This window comes from Pocillopora verrucosa, chromosome 8 (assembly GCF_036669915.1).
Source record: "Pocillopora verrucosa isolate sample1 chromosome 8, ASM3666991v2, whole genome shotgun sequence".
Lineage (NCBI taxonomy): Eukaryota > Metazoa > Cnidaria > Anthozoa > Scleractinia > Pocilloporidae > Pocillopora > Pocillopora verrucosa.
In genome coordinates, this window is record NC_089319.1 from 13,002,471 (window position 1) to 13,018,079 (window position 15,609).

General features: G+C 37.9%; 4 protein-coding genes across 5 annotated transcripts; 1 reads left to right on the forward strand and 3 right to left on the reverse strand.

The window, feature by feature from the left end:
• Positions 1–3,671: 3,671 nt before the first annotated feature.
• Positions 3,672–7,960, reverse strand: LOC131779958 (large ribosomal subunit protein uL3). The gene is made up of 7 exons (XM_059096575.2): positions 7,889–7,960; positions 6,799–6,991; positions 6,270–6,438; positions 5,660–5,795; positions 4,582–5,034; positions 4,091–4,186; positions 3,672–3,880 (listed from the first exon to the last, which is right to left on the reverse strand). Exons 1-7 carry the CDS (start codon positions 7,889–7,891, stop codon positions 3,710–3,712), a joined length of 1,221 nt encoding a protein of 406 aa, XP_058952558.1. The 5' UTR covers positions 7,892–7,960; the 3' UTR covers positions 3,672–3,709.
• A 77-nt stretch (positions 7,961–8,037) lies between these two features.
• On the forward strand, positions 8,038–9,752 carry LOC131779971 (uncharacterized). Its single transcript, XM_059096593.2, has 3 exons — positions 8,038–8,165; positions 8,427–8,698; positions 9,399–9,752. The coding sequence occupies exons 2-3, from the start codon at positions 8,440–8,442 to the stop codon at positions 9,458–9,460; spliced, it is 321 nt and encodes a 106-aa protein (XP_058952576.1). The 5' UTR covers positions 8,038–8,165; positions 8,427–8,439; the 3' UTR covers positions 9,461–9,752.
• A 321-nt stretch (positions 9,753–10,073) lies between these two features.
• LOC131779970 (uncharacterized) lies at positions 10,074–12,392 on the reverse strand. 2 transcript variants are annotated; one of them, XM_059096591.2, is made up of 2 exons: positions 12,263–12,392; positions 10,074–11,331 (listed from the first exon to the last, which is right to left on the reverse strand). In XM_059096591.2, exon 2 carries the CDS (start codon positions 11,325–11,327, stop codon positions 10,302–10,304), a length of 1,026 nt encoding a protein of 341 aa, XP_058952574.2. In that variant the 5' UTR covers positions 11,328–11,331; positions 12,263–12,392; the 3' UTR covers positions 10,074–10,301. The 2 variants fall into 2 exon arrangements, with proteins under 2 accessions (XP_058952574.2, XP_058952575.2); XM_059096592.2 differs by lacking the exon at positions 12,263–12,392 and adding an exon at positions 11,607–11,710.
• A 1,093-nt stretch (positions 12,393–13,485) lies between these two features.
• Positions 13,486–15,562, reverse strand: LOC131779960 (small ribosomal subunit protein uS3mA). Its single transcript, XM_059096577.2, has 3 exons — positions 15,422–15,562; positions 14,928–15,129; positions 13,486–13,970 (listed from the first exon to the last, which is right to left on the reverse strand). Exons 1-3 carry the CDS (start codon positions 15,467–15,469, stop codon positions 13,711–13,713), a joined length of 510 nt encoding a protein of 169 aa, XP_058952560.1. The 5' UTR covers positions 15,470–15,562; the 3' UTR covers positions 13,486–13,710.
• Positions 15,563–15,609: the final 47 nt, after the last annotated feature.

The window sequence follows — 15,609 nt, forward strand, 5'->3', positions numbered from 1 at the left end:
ATAAAGTTATTATTATTATTATTATTATTATTATTATTGTTCGATGTTTTGTTGTTGTTTTTTTTATAACGTCATAAATGAGTACATTGATTAAGACATTTCTCCTTTTATTCAGTTTTACTTAGATTCTGAGAGATACTCTCCGATGATTGTGTACCTAAGAAGAACTATGCTATAGGACAGACATTTCCAAATTAAGCTTTTTTAATAAGACTGTTGATATGTGGAATATGAGTAACCATTGTCAACTCGTTGTGCACCAAGTATTTGTAGTTTTAAAAAGGGAGTAGCTGCTTTTGTAGATATTTATATGTCAATTATAATTTTCACTTTTTCACACATATAACTCCTTTTCTGATTTCTTTTTTTTTTGGTTGTTGGTTGGTCTTGTATGAGGTGTATGACTCTTGCTGACCATCCTTATGGCATCGTTTATGTTTCGTAGTCTTTTTTGCCATTTTTAACTGTGGTAAAAAGTTAGGAAGCGAAGTTGATAACACATGTCCCCAACAAGTCATTTCCCATTCAATGCTTATTGTCACACGGTATATTTCTGTTTCCTAACGCTTAAAGTTGTCACACTTCAAAAATACTTCCGACCATCTCTCGAGATCTTCCTGAAGAAATATTCGTGAAGCTTTCGAAAGACAACATCTTTTACGAATGGCGTTGGTTTCGGGATTCAACAAAACAGAAGTCGAATCTGATTCATCGTGAGTATCTGAGTGTTTGTATGACCAGTTTGTCAGCTTTGGGGTGCATATCTTATTCAATTTTTGGTAAGAATATGTTTTCATTAAATCCGTTAGCTAGTGTGTCCATAGTAATTACAATAGTATTTATTTCGAAGTCTTCCACTACATTTTGAAAGTCACAAAGTTTTGCGTGTAAACTGATTTGTCTCATTCAATGTAGAGTCAGCTAGCCAAGTGACGTGATGAACACTGGAATTTTTATCACGAGATGAACAATGGAAATATATAGTATCAAAGCTGTTAGTGTGTAATTTGGAAAAAAATTAACCCTTCGGATTTGGAAACTCGCGATGAAGCCTATTAAATTCAGTCGTGTCAACCAATGCTCAGGGCCAAAGATTGCCAAAACACAAAAAAGTTAATAAAATTGATTTCTCGTTTCCTGTATTCATTCTAGTCAGTGTGGTGTTAGTGGTCGTTGTGTTGGTAAACAAATAGACAAGTGACGTGTAGATTAATTTTAAGGGAACACCGCTTTGAAAAGAGGACAATTGAACCTTCCGCTCCTTTTTCGAAATACTCCTCCTCAGAGGAGGAAATTTACAAACATGCGTTCAAAATGAGGATGTAATAAGAGAGACCTACGGAAATTAAGTAGTCGATTTCACTTAGTACTTTACACGAGCAGATGTTTCAGACACAGAAAGTCTCCGGCACGGCTCTCCAAGGGCCAGATGTTTTGAATTTCGATCTTGGTTAAGTGTAAGCCTTTTTCATCCTGAATAGGAGCTTCATATTTCAAGCAGAATACTTGAACTCCGTATCATATATCTCTGCATTGTTTAAAAATGTGCTGATTGACGACAGATCTGAAAACCTAACAACTGAAATGTTTTGTTCTTCGCTTGTAGGAGGAATCCTCATTCCGCGATTTCTCACAATCCTTGGCATTTTTCTTGCCATCTCGTCAACATTTGGAAATATTCTAATACTTGCAGCCCTTCGAAAAGCTTCGTCCCTCCATCCACCCTCTAAGATTCTATTACGCTCTCTGATCCATACGAATTTATGTGTAGGGATTGCTGTCGGTCCACTTTATGTTACATTTTTATTCACGATTGAATTTAAAAACTGGAATCTTTGTTGCCAAGTTATTAGCGCTGTGCTTCTTTCAGGTCAAACGTTATGTTCAGTATCTTTGCTCACAATGACTGCAATAGGTGTGGACAGACTTCTCGCCCTGTCACTGGGATTGAGATACAGACAAGTTGTTACCTCAAGGCGTGCTCAAGGCACTGCCATCTCACTTTGGTTCATAGGATCTGGAGGCGCTATTATGGAGTTGTTCAACTACAGAACTGCGTTATTTTATGATTCCTTTCTTGTTTTACTGAGTATTACAGTCTCAACTTTCTGTTACCTCAAAATTTACCGAAAACTCCGGCAACATCAGGGGCAAGTACACGGAAATATTCACCAAAGACAAGCAAATCGACCTGAGCCACTGAACATAGCACGATATAGGAAAACAGTATCCAGCGCAGTGCGGATACAGTTATCATTGATTGCTTTTTACCTGCCCGGTATTGTTATAATCACACTGGTGGCCTCCAGAGGACTCGACCCAATTCTTCTTTTGGTTTGTATCTGTATAAGTACTTTTATACATTTTAACTCCACTTTAAACCCAGTTCTTTACTACTGGACAATGAGAGAAGTGAGACAAGTCATGAAAGATATTCTGCGACAGACTTTTAGATTCTAAATTGTTTCCTCTCTATCAAAACTCGAGATGCATTTGGATCGGCGGTACTGTTTTATTTTAAACTTATTTGGAACTATAAGAGTGGAGTGATCTTTGCCTCAATAAACTATTATCAAACAGTTCCGCTTCCTGGATATACAAAGCCTTACTTTCAACTGCCCGTTGTCCAGGTTGTTTAGAACCGCACCATCCACGTTACTGGCTCTCACAAAGTTGACTACAAACACAAACGAGACTAGACATCCATTACCAACCCGCGAAAAGATATGGCTATGTTCCACTGAACAACGAAGACCAAGATCTCTTTTCTTTATTATGTCGCCGTGCCGAACGTTTCTAACCTAAGAGGAGTTAATGGGTACGGAACTTCTTGATAGGTTCGGAAACTTATCAAGATGTTTCTTCCTCGCTTAATTGCAAGGTTTCATTAAGAGTAAATAGACAAAATGGAGTTGCTACTGTCTTGTTTTGGAAAAAAAGTTAACTTAGATCAAGACACCAACTTCTAACATTCAAATTGCTCCAGCCCAAATTAGTTTTAAACCATAGGACACTAGGCGTATTTTTGAGGATTTTTCCTTTTAAGCTCTTCGTCGCAGAATATCCCAGACTCATTACTTCGTCCTAAATGTGATTGATAGAAGATCCTCTCAACGATGGTGGCTTAATGTTAAATAAATTGAATGAATATTAATTTGTGCAATCTTCAAGTCCTTTTGAATAACAACTTTGGTTTTTCTAGGATTAGTTTAGTTTTGAACGGTAATCGAAGATCTCTCGTTTACAACGTCACTTGTTGTTTCTCCTTGTATCGAATAAATGAAGTTAATTATCAGATGTCTATTTTTACTTATGTAGTCAGCTCGAGGAGATGGTGGTAATGCCGTGAGGAAAGAGGGGGAAGGGGCGAGAAAGAGGATCAATGCTTGTTGATAGCATTCTGATAGTCGAAATGCGAGAGTTTCCTTTATATATTAACCCTTCAACTCCAAAGATCTCATTAGTAATTCTCCTTACTGTCTGCCACACGATTGCTATGATGTAAATTCGAGGAATTTGGTATTGGATCAACGAATAATCCCCAACTGATACTTTATTCTCATCACTCCTATGCTTGATATTGATATTGATATTGCGAGGAGAAATTCTCTCTTAGTCACTCATGGGTGGGAAAGGTTTTAGGAGGCACATTTAAAATAATTAGATTCTGATGGATTCAAACCAAACTTTATTAAACTCGTAAACAAATTTACTCTGCACCAGCAGTAAGCTCCCTCTCCCGGTCTTTTTTAAGGAGACCCATGAACGCTCTCTTCTCGGCAGGATGCTGGAAGCGTCCATGACCAAACTTGGACGATGTATCAATGAACTTAAGTTGGATCTTCTCCAAGGCAGCACGGTTTGTTTGGACAAGCAATGACTGTGAACGAATGACATATCAAAACGGTCATTGCTAGAATTAATACACCGGCTTCTGGAGCTCTTTAATTCATGTTCACCTCCAATTCTGAAAAATATTAGACCTCTGTACAACTAACACTTACATACTACTTTAACATTGCCAATACCTACTTCAACACACTGAAACGCAAATATTGAGGTGCTTGTTGCTACAAGATCCTCATCTTACCTTACGCAGAGTAAGGACACGTTTCACTTTGCCTACAACACATCCCTTGACCATGACATAGTCTTCATTCACTTCACCGTAGTGAGGGAAAGTACCCTAAAGGTAAGCCAAAGAGAGAGTTACAGCATTGTTAAGGTGCAAATTACACACACAAAAGTTATTTGTTTATTAAGTTTGAGAAAGTTTTCACAAGATTTTGAACAAACATGAGAAAGGCTTAAATTAAATTCTGCTCTCCTTTCCTATGTTCAGATGTCAATCCCACAAGGTAAGTCCTCACTCAAAGTGGAGTGGGCCTTCACTAAGGGTGCATTTGGGTGCATTACCTGTGACCTAAGCCCAAGAAGTGTCATGATTTTTTAACAGACCTGCAAGATGCAGTTAAGCCACTCTTGCAGGTTGCACATGTTGCATTGCACTCCCTATTTTCTCCAATTTAAACTGTATCTAAAAGATGTTTCTCAAAATCATATCCTTTAAGATGAACTCACCATTGGAGTGATTGCCTTGTCAGTCAGATCATACTCAGTACTGGCATTGTTCTTCACCACCTTTCCATCTTTAGTGTGAATACCACGACCAATACGGTAGATCTTCTTGTTGATTTCAGTACGATGATGGTAACCAAACTGACCTGCACGTGCAACAGAGTATGAAACACGGGCTGGATGCCATGCCCCAATACAAGCCACTTTACGCAAACCCTTGTGAGTCTTGCGTGGCAACTTCTTGGTACCCCATCTGTAAGTGACACCCTTAAATCCATGACCCTTGGATACACCAATGATATCAATCATCTCATCCTGTGCAAACACTTTGCGAACAGGTGCAGGGTTTTCAAGGCGCTCACGTGCCCAGTCAATCTTCTCTCCAACATCCTTACCACCATTGACTTGGATCTCCTTAATAATAGCCTTCTTTTGGCCAAGTTTCACAAGTTTTTGCTATCAAAAGGTTGAACAGATTACAATAAGAACACTTATTTTTCATGAACCACATAATGTTTACTTTAAAGAATTACAAAGAAATGAGGTGTCAGGGAAAAGCAAAATTAAAGGCACTGGCCACTGGCTAAATGAAAAATAGTCAGTCATCGTTTCTGGGTGCCAATTGATTAAAGAAAATTGATAGAATTTAGCCCTAAGGGATTATGCTCTTTCAAATATCAACTTTCCTTGCTTCCTTTAAGGAAGAAGAAACGAACTTGCATCAAACATTCATAGAGGCAAAGAATACACTTTATTTTGATAATGGCAGGCATAAATAATATTCTTTAATGTCCATAAAATTCATTCTTCTTGAGCTCTCTTTTGAAGAAATATACTATTGCTGTCGTTGTTAAGGCCGGAAAGGCTAATTTACATGAACATAAGAGGAAAGCAATTTGACCTGCCATGCCCTTCCCCATGTGACTTATACCTAATAACTGACAAAAGTTTATTTGATATAGTAAATGACCTTGGTCTGTATCATAAAACAATATCCACACTAGCTGGGAGCCAATCAAATATGAGTTATAAGGAAATAGCCTGAAATGATATTTTTCAAAAACCTATATGAGATAAATACCTGTGTATGGCAAATAACACGGATGACTTTGCAGTACTTCTTCATGGTGTTGAAGTCATTCTCAATAGCAGTCTTGCCATCCTCATCTCCCCATCGCTTGGAGGCCTTGGAGAATGCCTTCTTCTTGGACTTGCACCTTTATGTACAAACCAGCATGGGCATGGTTGATGAAACAGAAGAAGGAAACGGGGAGCCAGATCTCATCGGTAAAGGTGTACCGAGCGGAGAAAAGGCACTTCATGGGAAACTCTGGTTAGAAGTGCTCCACAGAACACAACATTACAATAGTATAACAGTAATAATAAATGAACAAATTATCTTCAAAAACAAGCCCAAAAAAATGCTGCACTATACAATATTTGCACTAAAACACATGCATAATCCAAGTATTTGGTATGTTGTGCATTCTACATGAGTTTCCTTAGTTTATATATCAATACCTTATCTTTGATCAAAATTATTAAATTACATTTTTTTGGGTTGATAAAAAAGTAAAATCTCCTAGTAAATGTCATGTCACTGAAGGGCTTCTTTGAACATTACACAGTACTGTTTTTATGATTTATTAGATTAAATGAATAACATGACTGCATTCAAGATGAACACATACCAATTCTTGTAGAAACGGCGCTTGCATTCTTCACTCAGATGTTCAGCCCAGATTGTTTTGAGGACACGAAGTCCTCTAGGAGTCTCAATGTACCCAACAACACCAACAACCATCAGAGGTGGTGTTTCAATAATTGTTACTGCTTCAACCACTTCCTTCTTATGGATCTCTGTTCAGAAAGGAAAAGATAACAATTGAAGATTCACTTGTGTACACAATTTCACCGTGATAAAAAATACACTAAGATGCTTCGATTGGAAGACAGCAGTTTGAGACAAATTCAAAACTATGTCCCAAAAAGTATGTATTTCAAATAATAACTCAGTTTAAAGTTAAATTTATGTTTCATTATTAAGACACCAAATGTGTCCAAGCCTGCTGAACTTAACTAAGACTAGGACATTCCTTGATGTTCAGTGATTATCATACTATCAAAACAGGAATAACAAAAGGAATGTTGATAAGTTATACTGTCTAATGTTAATAAATAGACTTAATTTGAGTCTTGCAAGCAGTTCAAGTCACATACTTGATCCTGGTTTCTCCACTTCTCTCACAATGTGGGTCATACCAGCTTTGAAACCCACAAAAGCTGTCAAATGAGGTGGAAGGGTTGGGTCATCCTTGGGGAAGGACTTTATCCTCCCATTATGATGCTTGCACCTCTTACGAGGCAAGAAGCCGAGGGAACCGTGTCGTGGTGCTCTGAACTTCCTATGAGACTAAAGAATGCACAAATATATACAACTAATCAATCTGACATGCGACCACAAAACAACAAGGAAAGGCTAAACTTGAAAATAAAAATAGAAACGAGATACTGAGAGGAGGATTAAGTTTTAGAAAGAGGTCTTTACACCATGGACCCGGTATACGTCACTGGGAGTATTAGCACAGTTGCCCATCAAAGAAGAGGAATGGATTTCATACACTGAACTGCAACCACCCCAATTCAAACAAGACCCTACAGTGTACCTACAACCATATCCTCAAGAAATATGTACGAGGAATTGCCTCATTTTCTCGGCTAGCAAGATTTTGCCCCAAAGTCAACTTCGTGCAAGGTGAAATGTTCACGAATATACGATAAAATTATTCAGTTGTTCCCTTTCTAATGTAAACAGCCCAACTTAGCCTTAATTATAAAATCGGTCACTAAAAGTTTATTTCTGAATATTACTAGGTAGGAAACCTTCGATTTGAAGAAGAGGAAAATGGCATAGGAACCAATCGACAAGAAAGATGGTGGGGGATACGACCTGACGGGAGTGAGATGGATAAAGGTAGGCAACGATATTTAAAAAAAAAAAAAAAGCATCAACTCTCGATTTAGGGACTGATTTACTTTCCATGTTACATTATGGGGGTTTCGTGCAGTCAAAGATCTACTTTAGAGTACTACGCTCATAACTCGTCCATTCAAGCTTGTTAACCACACGCCACCTACGATATAAAACCTTACGAGAAACGTACATTTTCGGAAGAAGTAAAAAAAATATGTCAGTTTCCATAAGCTAATAACACTTTTTGAAAGATCTAAGCACCAGTCTGGACAAGATGGTCATAAAATTACAGTTAAACCGACTGATTTTAAACACATTTCTCAGAGAGGCACCCACCATTTTCTACGAGCACAGGGAAAGAGGACGAAACCACGTGATGCATTAGCTTTGTCTTTGCGCAAATCGGAGGGGGTACCAAGTGGGGTACCCTGATTAATTTTGTGAGTCCACGATATCTGCGGAAGTACACAATAGTGATACCAGACTTGCTCTTACATGACGTAAATGGCTTTCTATTCCATCGCAATCAGCCATCTTGAATCCTGAGTGTTTGTTGATAGAGATTTTGCTGAAAAAAGGTGGCAGACTTGTGTTTTCCTCATCCCACGAGGAGGTGAGAGTTAACTTGTAGGCTTAAGAAAGATCTGTAATACCTCGTAATTATCCTATTTAGCTCTGAATATCTATAATAGCCTGAAACATCCAAAACCACCTTGAGTTCTCAGTATCATAATTCCTTTTCTGGCATGGTCCTTTGCAAATCTTATTCGCTGCTCTACTGCGACAAATAATCTTTTTTGAATCGTTGATAGACATGTAATTTATGTAGTTTATTCTTCTTGCTTTATTTTTGATGGATTTTCTTATATTTCAGCAAAGATTTCAAGATGTCTGAGAAGTACATGACGAGGTTTGATGAGAGGATGAAATCTCCAACATTTGATGAAATCGACCGCAGCGATCCTGTGGCATTTCATAATGCACGAGAGCGTTGGGCTTTAGAAAGACTTATTGAGTTGGAAACCGTGAAGATATACCAAGAAAGAGTCAAGGAATGTTACAGAAGAGAAGAAGTCAATGCCAAACAATACTGCAGAAAAGAAGTAAATGACTACAGAAAATATTACAACGAGTACAAGAAAAAAGGTATATTAATCTAACTTTTTGATAAATGAGATGTTTGATTTAGTCAAAATTTCGGAAATGAAATGGTACACTTTTCTATTTAAATACATGGCATGTGACCTACAAGATCAATTAAAAGTGGATGTCCTCAATCAAATGAAATAAATACTCCTGTGAATGAAATACAACGAAAAGAGGGATGCTTTAGGTAGGCTGCAATTAAAGAAATCACAGAAAAGAAGCTGAAAAATTGAGGTTGATATCTTGATAACAACCTTAAAAGAAAAATACAATTTGAATTTAGGTAGAATGGAATTGGCCATTGGGAAACTTGTGCAGGACAATTTATGCAATAATGCATTCACTGAGCAAGACAAAGAATTAAATATTTTAAATAGATGGTATGGAAGGCTAGATTGCTTCATTATCACATCAAAGACAAGAAATCAATACTTTTCTTCCAATTAACTCTACAGAATCAAAACTACTAAACAAATAAACCGTACTCTCCCTATGTCACATTTCCTTTTTATAACGTGCAACTACACTTTCATTTTCTTTTAACTAAATGAACTTGGTTAATCTTAATTAAGTAACAATTTGGAGTCCATAAAACATGATTTAACATTACTGTCAGTCTACATCAATAATAAAGATGTGTGCAGCAAAGGGAAGTAAAGAAATGAAGTGACCTTGGATGTTTGTTTATCTCCCATTACAGCTTGGTTTCACACTGAAGGTGGTGACTGGACCAAATATAAAGTGGAGATCAGTGGAGAATGACATTTTATAATTGCTCACATACTGATGGTAATGATGCTCTGTAATGTGTGATATCTTTTTAGTTCCTTGAATGAAGAAGAAGTGATTTTTGAAGTCTTCTGTTCACCTTCCTCTTCTGTGTTTGCACTGTTTTCCATTTTTCCAGGCAATTTGGTTGTATTGTAAATTGTATACATTAAGGGTGATGAATATTTTCACAAGGTAAATTTAACCTGTTCAGATCCATGAACCAGTACACACTGTTGTCAGTGTACCTGTTAATGTTCTCAATAAAGCAATTTTTGAGAAATAATTACATTGGATGGCTACTTTTTGTCTCATTTAGAAAAAACTTGATACATATTTAATTTGCTGAATTGATTTGGCTTGTGTGCAGAACTCACCTACCTGTTAAGTCAAGTATGGCTCTGTACACTACCATAATATTAATCCATCACTGAAATTTAAGTAGGATATTTCTTCTCTGAGAACATTCATGATTAAAATAATATCTATTCAAGACCATAAGGGCATGGGTGAAGTGATGGAAAAATCCTTGACAGGATTCTTTTGGGTTCTTATATGGCAAAATACCCTGCTTTGAGCTTGTCAGTAACATTCCTGAGTGACCACATTCCAGAGAGGACAGCTTTATTTCTAATGTTTGTCAATCTATGAAAACAATTATTGAAGTGATTACACATTTGTGAAAATCTTAAATGAGAAAGCATTCAAATCTGTGAACTGCGTACTGTATTATCATAGGCTACTGTGTAATGTTACACCCATAGCCCATGCAGACTATCTGTCTCTAATATTTATGACTTAGTTAGCCAAGCATGAATTCTAGGTGAAATTCTTGTCACTGGCTCTTGATTTGACAATCAAATTCTTCCCAATCTATCACTTGGCCATCCAAACCACAATGTGCTCCAAACCTACACCCACGGCTATTAGTACCTTCAAAGACACCAGTTGGGTACCATTTCCCCTCATAGTAACAACCTTTGGGCAGAGCTGGAGGTGTGGGTGTGGGTGTAGACTGTGATGTACAATTGAAGTCATCCCATAGCTGGATTTGACCATCATCTGTACAAATTGCCCCATAGCACCAACCTTGCCCATCTGTTCCCCTACTTATCTCACTGCCTGGGGCATACCAGACACCATATTGGAGGCAACCTAATTGTGTTGTTGATGGGGGAGGTGGTGGGGGAGCTGTAGAAGGAGCTGTAGTAGGAGCTGTAGAAGGAGCTATCGTGGAAGCTGTTGTAGGAGCTGTTGTAGGAGCTGTTGTAGGAGCTGTTGTAGGAGCTGTTGTAGGAGCTGTTGTAGGAGCTGTTGTAGGAGCTGTTGTAGGAGCTGTTGTAGGAGCTGTTGTAGGAGCTGTTGTAGGAGCTGTTGTAGGAGCTGTTGTAGGGCCACAGTCAAAGTCATCCCATGCAATAATCTCTCCACCACTGGTACAGTACAATCCATAGCACCACCCCATACCATCTGTCCCTTTTTCTATGTCACTGTTCTCTTCGTACCAAATGCCATTGTACATGCACCCGGACTTTGGAATGGTTGTAACAGGGAGACTAGGTGGGGTGGTGGGTGTCATTGTTGTTAGAGGTGTGGTGGAAACTGGACCACAATCAAAGTCATCCCATGTGACAACATGACCATCATTACATAACAGCCCATGACACCATCCTTCCCCATTTGATCCATGACTTATCTCTTCTTCGTGTGCATAGCATTTGGAGTCATACAAGCAGTTTGGAGTTAAACATGCTGTAGTGGTTGGCTGGATTTCATTTTTAAGTTCATCCAGAGGGCGTGACTGAGTCCTGGCCAATAGGAGCACTAACAGAACCAGCAAAATTTGAAGTGCTTGATGCATGGTCCTGCAAAACATCGTGTGTTTGTAATAAATAATTGGTAAGGGTGGTTTTAATGATGACCACCGTACCCTGTTCCCGCCTGAAGTTACTGGGGAGGGTAACCGGCGATCATATGTTCTTTTTGCGAGAAACGTTATGTGTAGTGAGGCGGACTTCACTATCACGCTCCCCGATAAAAAAAAAAACCGAGCGCCTGATCGCAGGCAAGCGTCTAGGTGATCTACCAGTCGGGTAACGAAAAAAACACCCTAGTCTTTGGTGAAAAAGAACAAACTTACTTGTTTCTTTTAAAATCATTTAAAATTCATCTTGCGCCGATGTTTTAGCTCGACGGAGTAATAACTGTTTTTGGTACTGGGCACATATCCCATGGAATGCAATACATGCCTACGTCAGTCAGTGAAAATGGAATTTTTCATTGTCGTTGGATCTGACCTTTGCTAAACTCGCGTTTTTATCTGATGTAAATGCACGAAGAAAATTTGCTAGCACATATTGAAAACCTAGGAGATATTTAGAATAAATGACCCAACACAGCTTTTTCTACACAATATGGAAATTTTCAGTTTAAAAAAAACATGTTACCCATCTGTTTTATGTTTTTGACAGTAATTCTACAAATGAGAACTCTGATCTCTAAGTTATCTACCTCAATATTTGTGTTGTATCTCACGATCCGCGCAGTTATACATTATGTCTATTTAAAAGATATAGTCTTAGGATTTTCGCTCTTCCTTAACGCACTTTTTCGTGTTTTTTTGGCGTTCAGCGTGTTAAAACTCGTAAGCGCGATCTGATGAAGGACATCTGAACAGAATAAGATCTACGCAATCCGGATTAATCGTTTCAATAATCGTTTCAACATACTAATCAGTCGTAATCTTGCGGGACGAACTGGATGCTCAATAAAGCTATAAAATCGAAGTAACAGTACCTTTCCGTCCGCTTTTCCTTTGGTCAAAGACAGAAAGAAATGCAAACCTCCGTCTGGATTATTCGCGCCGGGAGTTCGCGATTCTTCTAAATACAATATGACCCAACTATTTTTTTTTCGGAGATCGGATTTCTTGAATAGACCTTTTATAATCTTTTTCCCAGACTACTGCGTTGTAAGCTGTTTGCCCAGAAATAAAAAGTTTTAATTTATTTTTGCAGTATGCATGACCTCGGACAGCTATTCCCTAACAATGTTTCACATAAACATCATTTTTAGTTGAACCCCACTCTTTCTTTGAGGAAAAGATATGTTGTCTTATATATATGCTGATAGACTGTTAACAAGGGTCTAACAAATATCCGAATTGGCAATCGTTCAACCAGCGTCGCAATTAAAACTACCACGTACCGGTAATTGGTGAATGAAATATAATCATCGGCTCTTAGTGGTCAAGAGAAAAGGCAGTATGATTTCCTGTTCAATTAAGCGCGCTGGATCTCAAGCCGTCTATCTCCGCGAATCGTCAAGAGCGTACTCTTCCAACTCAATTTTTTTCGTCAAGAATGAAGTGCATTGTTCATGCTTAGAGGATGCAGCATTTCATTCACACAGTGTCTAACTCATATTTATCCACTAAACATAATTCACGGATTCTACAATATATTTGGGAACAAAATGAAATAAAAGAATGAAGAGAGTAGCGCACAAAAGCTTTCGATGGATTAGCATCAAGCAGGACTACAGTAAGAGCAATCTGCCAAGCCGCTTTGTAGAAAACAGGAAAAGATTACACTTATGAAGACCCCTGGGCTTGTGATTAATGTCCCCCTTTTCATTCCTTACTGATATGAAACCACATTATTGTATAATTTTCTAGGCTAATTGGCAACTTCCTTAACTCGGGTATCCACACAGTGTCTGTATGCTGGCATAACATGGCAACAAGGGTAGGGTATGAAATGTGTCAAAGTGAAGCACGTGAAATGTTCACGTAATGTATAACTCTTGTAACAAACTCTTATAATCATAGACTGGGCTTTTGTGTTAAAAAGAAACTGGGTGATGATGGGCTTTTACTTCTTTTCCACACGTGGATCCATGCTCACAAGTGTTGCTGCCAATCACTCACCACGCTGTTGGGGTGCCATCCTAGTCAGTGAATTTAATTAGCAAAGCCAGGGATGAGATAACCTCGCCTAAAAGACAGGGTTGATACCTGATAACCTTGAAAGAACTAAGGATGATTTATTTTATTCACTCTGTCAAATGTCTCTTTGGTTCTCAACATTCAGTAAATGTTGAGTTTCCTACATTTCAAAGCCAATAGACTGCAAAAGAGCATGTAAGTTCATCACTACTACAGTTTTAGAGGGGGTTGTTCCCCATTTGTATGAAAAGCATATTAAGATTCTCCAAATTTGAAGGTTGAATTCAAAAGAAGTGTTTTACATTGTAGACTGACACTCCACTTTCACAATACATTCCAGCATTTCCGTAAGTAGTGTCTCTGTAAATCCCACAAGGAAGTAAAACTTTGGCAAGTTCATAACCGGAGGCACAAGAAAAACAATGTTAATGCGGTTTGCCTTTCTCTTGATGACAACCTCAGAAACCAAATATTCATGCATGACTCCTTCCACAAACTTGCGAACCATAATGTCATCCATCATCCTTTCTGATGCCCACAAGCTTCCCTTTAAATTTCCTAAATAAAAAAAAAAGAAAGAACAATGGACTTGCTTTCAATTCAAATATATTTGTGTATATATATATTTCATTCTAAGAAAATTAGTGTTTCTAAATATCACAATTTTCTGATAAAAAACCATTTTCATTTGACCTACAGTTGAAAATTGAGCAAATCCATGGTCAAGAAACCTTGCAGTTGGAAATAGAAAGGAGGGAACACAGAGAACTGCTACCCTAAACAAAAAAAACTGCCACACTATAGTGCAGGGAACAAAATGCAAGCACATGGGAAAACAATGCGTGCACTGATAAGGAATATCGCTGGACAGAGAATGCCTGTAAAATGCTGTTCAGTTTGCTCCCGTTGATTAACTATGTTAAATCCCATTTAACTACAAAATATTTAATGCCTCCCATCAAAACATTGATATCTTGCTTTAGATTTATAACTTATGCACTAAAATGGGAGTAATTTCAAGCACCCTGAGCATTTACAATAAAAAAGGGAAAATTTTATTCAGTGTAGTTGAGCTTAACTTGCCAGAATTAAAAAAAAAAAATTAATGCTTAACTTGAATAGAAAAGAATGTCAACCATGGGATTATTGGTTGATCCAATACCAAATTCTCTGAACTAGCATCATAGGAATTTTATGGCAGATAGTAAGGAGAATTACTAATTAGATCTTGGGAGTGAAAGGGTTAAAAAAATGTTGTATCATTTTCAGTGGCTTCTCACATGGTCCAAAATTAGATCAAAGAGAATGGGATCGGAGAATGGTTCATTAGAGATCAGTGTCTCTTTTCTGAATGACTTTTGTGGTCTTATACAAGTAAAAGAATTTCACAGTATTGCATGGGACAGACTCACATTTCCTATTTTTTAAACTTTTTTATCAATTTGTCAATTTTATGCACTCTGAGTGCTAATGCTAGAACTTCTCTTTCTGATGCAATGTATTTTCATAAAGGACCTGTGTGATGTGAGTCGTGGCCTTTGGTGACACCAATTTTGTGGCTCGGTATAATTTTGGCCTTTTTCTGTAGTTTTTCTCTTGTTTGATATGCACAACTGACACCAAGAATCTTTGTGATAGGGGGTGTTGCCGCCATGGCAGGAAAACATGACACACCATGACCACCTAGAACTCCTATTTGTCCAACATGGCCAACACCCTGTAAAGATACAAGAATAAAACCATCAATATCCATTCAAACCAGTAAAGTTATGATTTTGGTTTCGAAAGGAAACATTAACAAACTATTGTCAATGCTCTGGTAGTCCCATGAGTGGGGTTATAAGAGAAGTGAAAACGAGTGTCATTATCTGTTGTCTTTTAACGTAAAACTTATGCAGTATATCGTCTGCTATGAGGTTAAAAACACGTTTTCATGCTCCAGTATAGTAACAACAGATACATAGGAGTTTTAGGATATTTAGGAGTTTTCCTAACTGATAAAGGCCTACCTGGATGCTGGCCAATCTAAAGAAGGTTCGGCAGCTTTTAGCCGCCATATCAAGTTAGTTTTGCAGAAAACCTTCCCAATTTCTTTACTGGCTACTCAATACGGGCTTCTTGCTTCTTGTCCGCCATGATCAATTCTTCTGCCCACAATGCATCACATTCAGCCCCAGTATTACACCTTCGTGATGAT

Excerpts from the sequence above, each read along its gene's own strand:
- LOC131779958 (XM_059096575.2), bottom strand. Across the intron at positions 5,796-6,269 it reads CGCCGTTTCTACAAGAATTG|GTGCAAGTCCAAGAAGAAGG; the intron begins GTATGTGTTCAT and ends TTGTACATAAAG. Across the intron at positions 3,881-4,090 it reads GTGTCCTTACTCTGCGTAAG|TCATTGCTTGTCCAAACAAA; the intron begins GTAAGATGAGGA and ends ATTCGTTCACAG.
- LOC131779971 (XM_059096593.2), top strand. The coding sequence starts at position 8,440 with ATGTCTGAGAAGTACATGACGAGGTTTGATGAGAGGATGAAATCTCCA. Across the intron at positions 8,699-9,398 it reads CAACGAGTACAAGAAAAAAG|CTTGGTTTCACACTGAAGGT; the intron begins GTATATTAATCT and ends CTCCCATTACAG.
- LOC131779970 (XM_059096591.2), bottom strand. The coding sequence starts at position 11,327 with ATGCATCAAGCACTTCAAATTTTGCTGGTTCTGTTAGTGCTCCTATTG.
- LOC131779960 (XM_059096577.2), bottom strand. The coding sequence starts at position 15,469 with ATGGCGGCTAAAAGCTGCCGAACCTTCTTTAGATTGGCCAGCATCCAG. Across the intron at positions 15,130-15,421 it reads TTAGATTGGCCAGCATCCAG|GGTGTTGGCCATGTTGGACA; the intron begins GTAGGCCTTTAT and ends GTATCTTTACAG. Across the intron at positions 13,971-14,927 it reads CCACGACTCACATCACACAG|GAAATTTAAAGGGAAGCTTG; the intron begins GTCCTTTATGAA and ends TTTTTTATTTAG.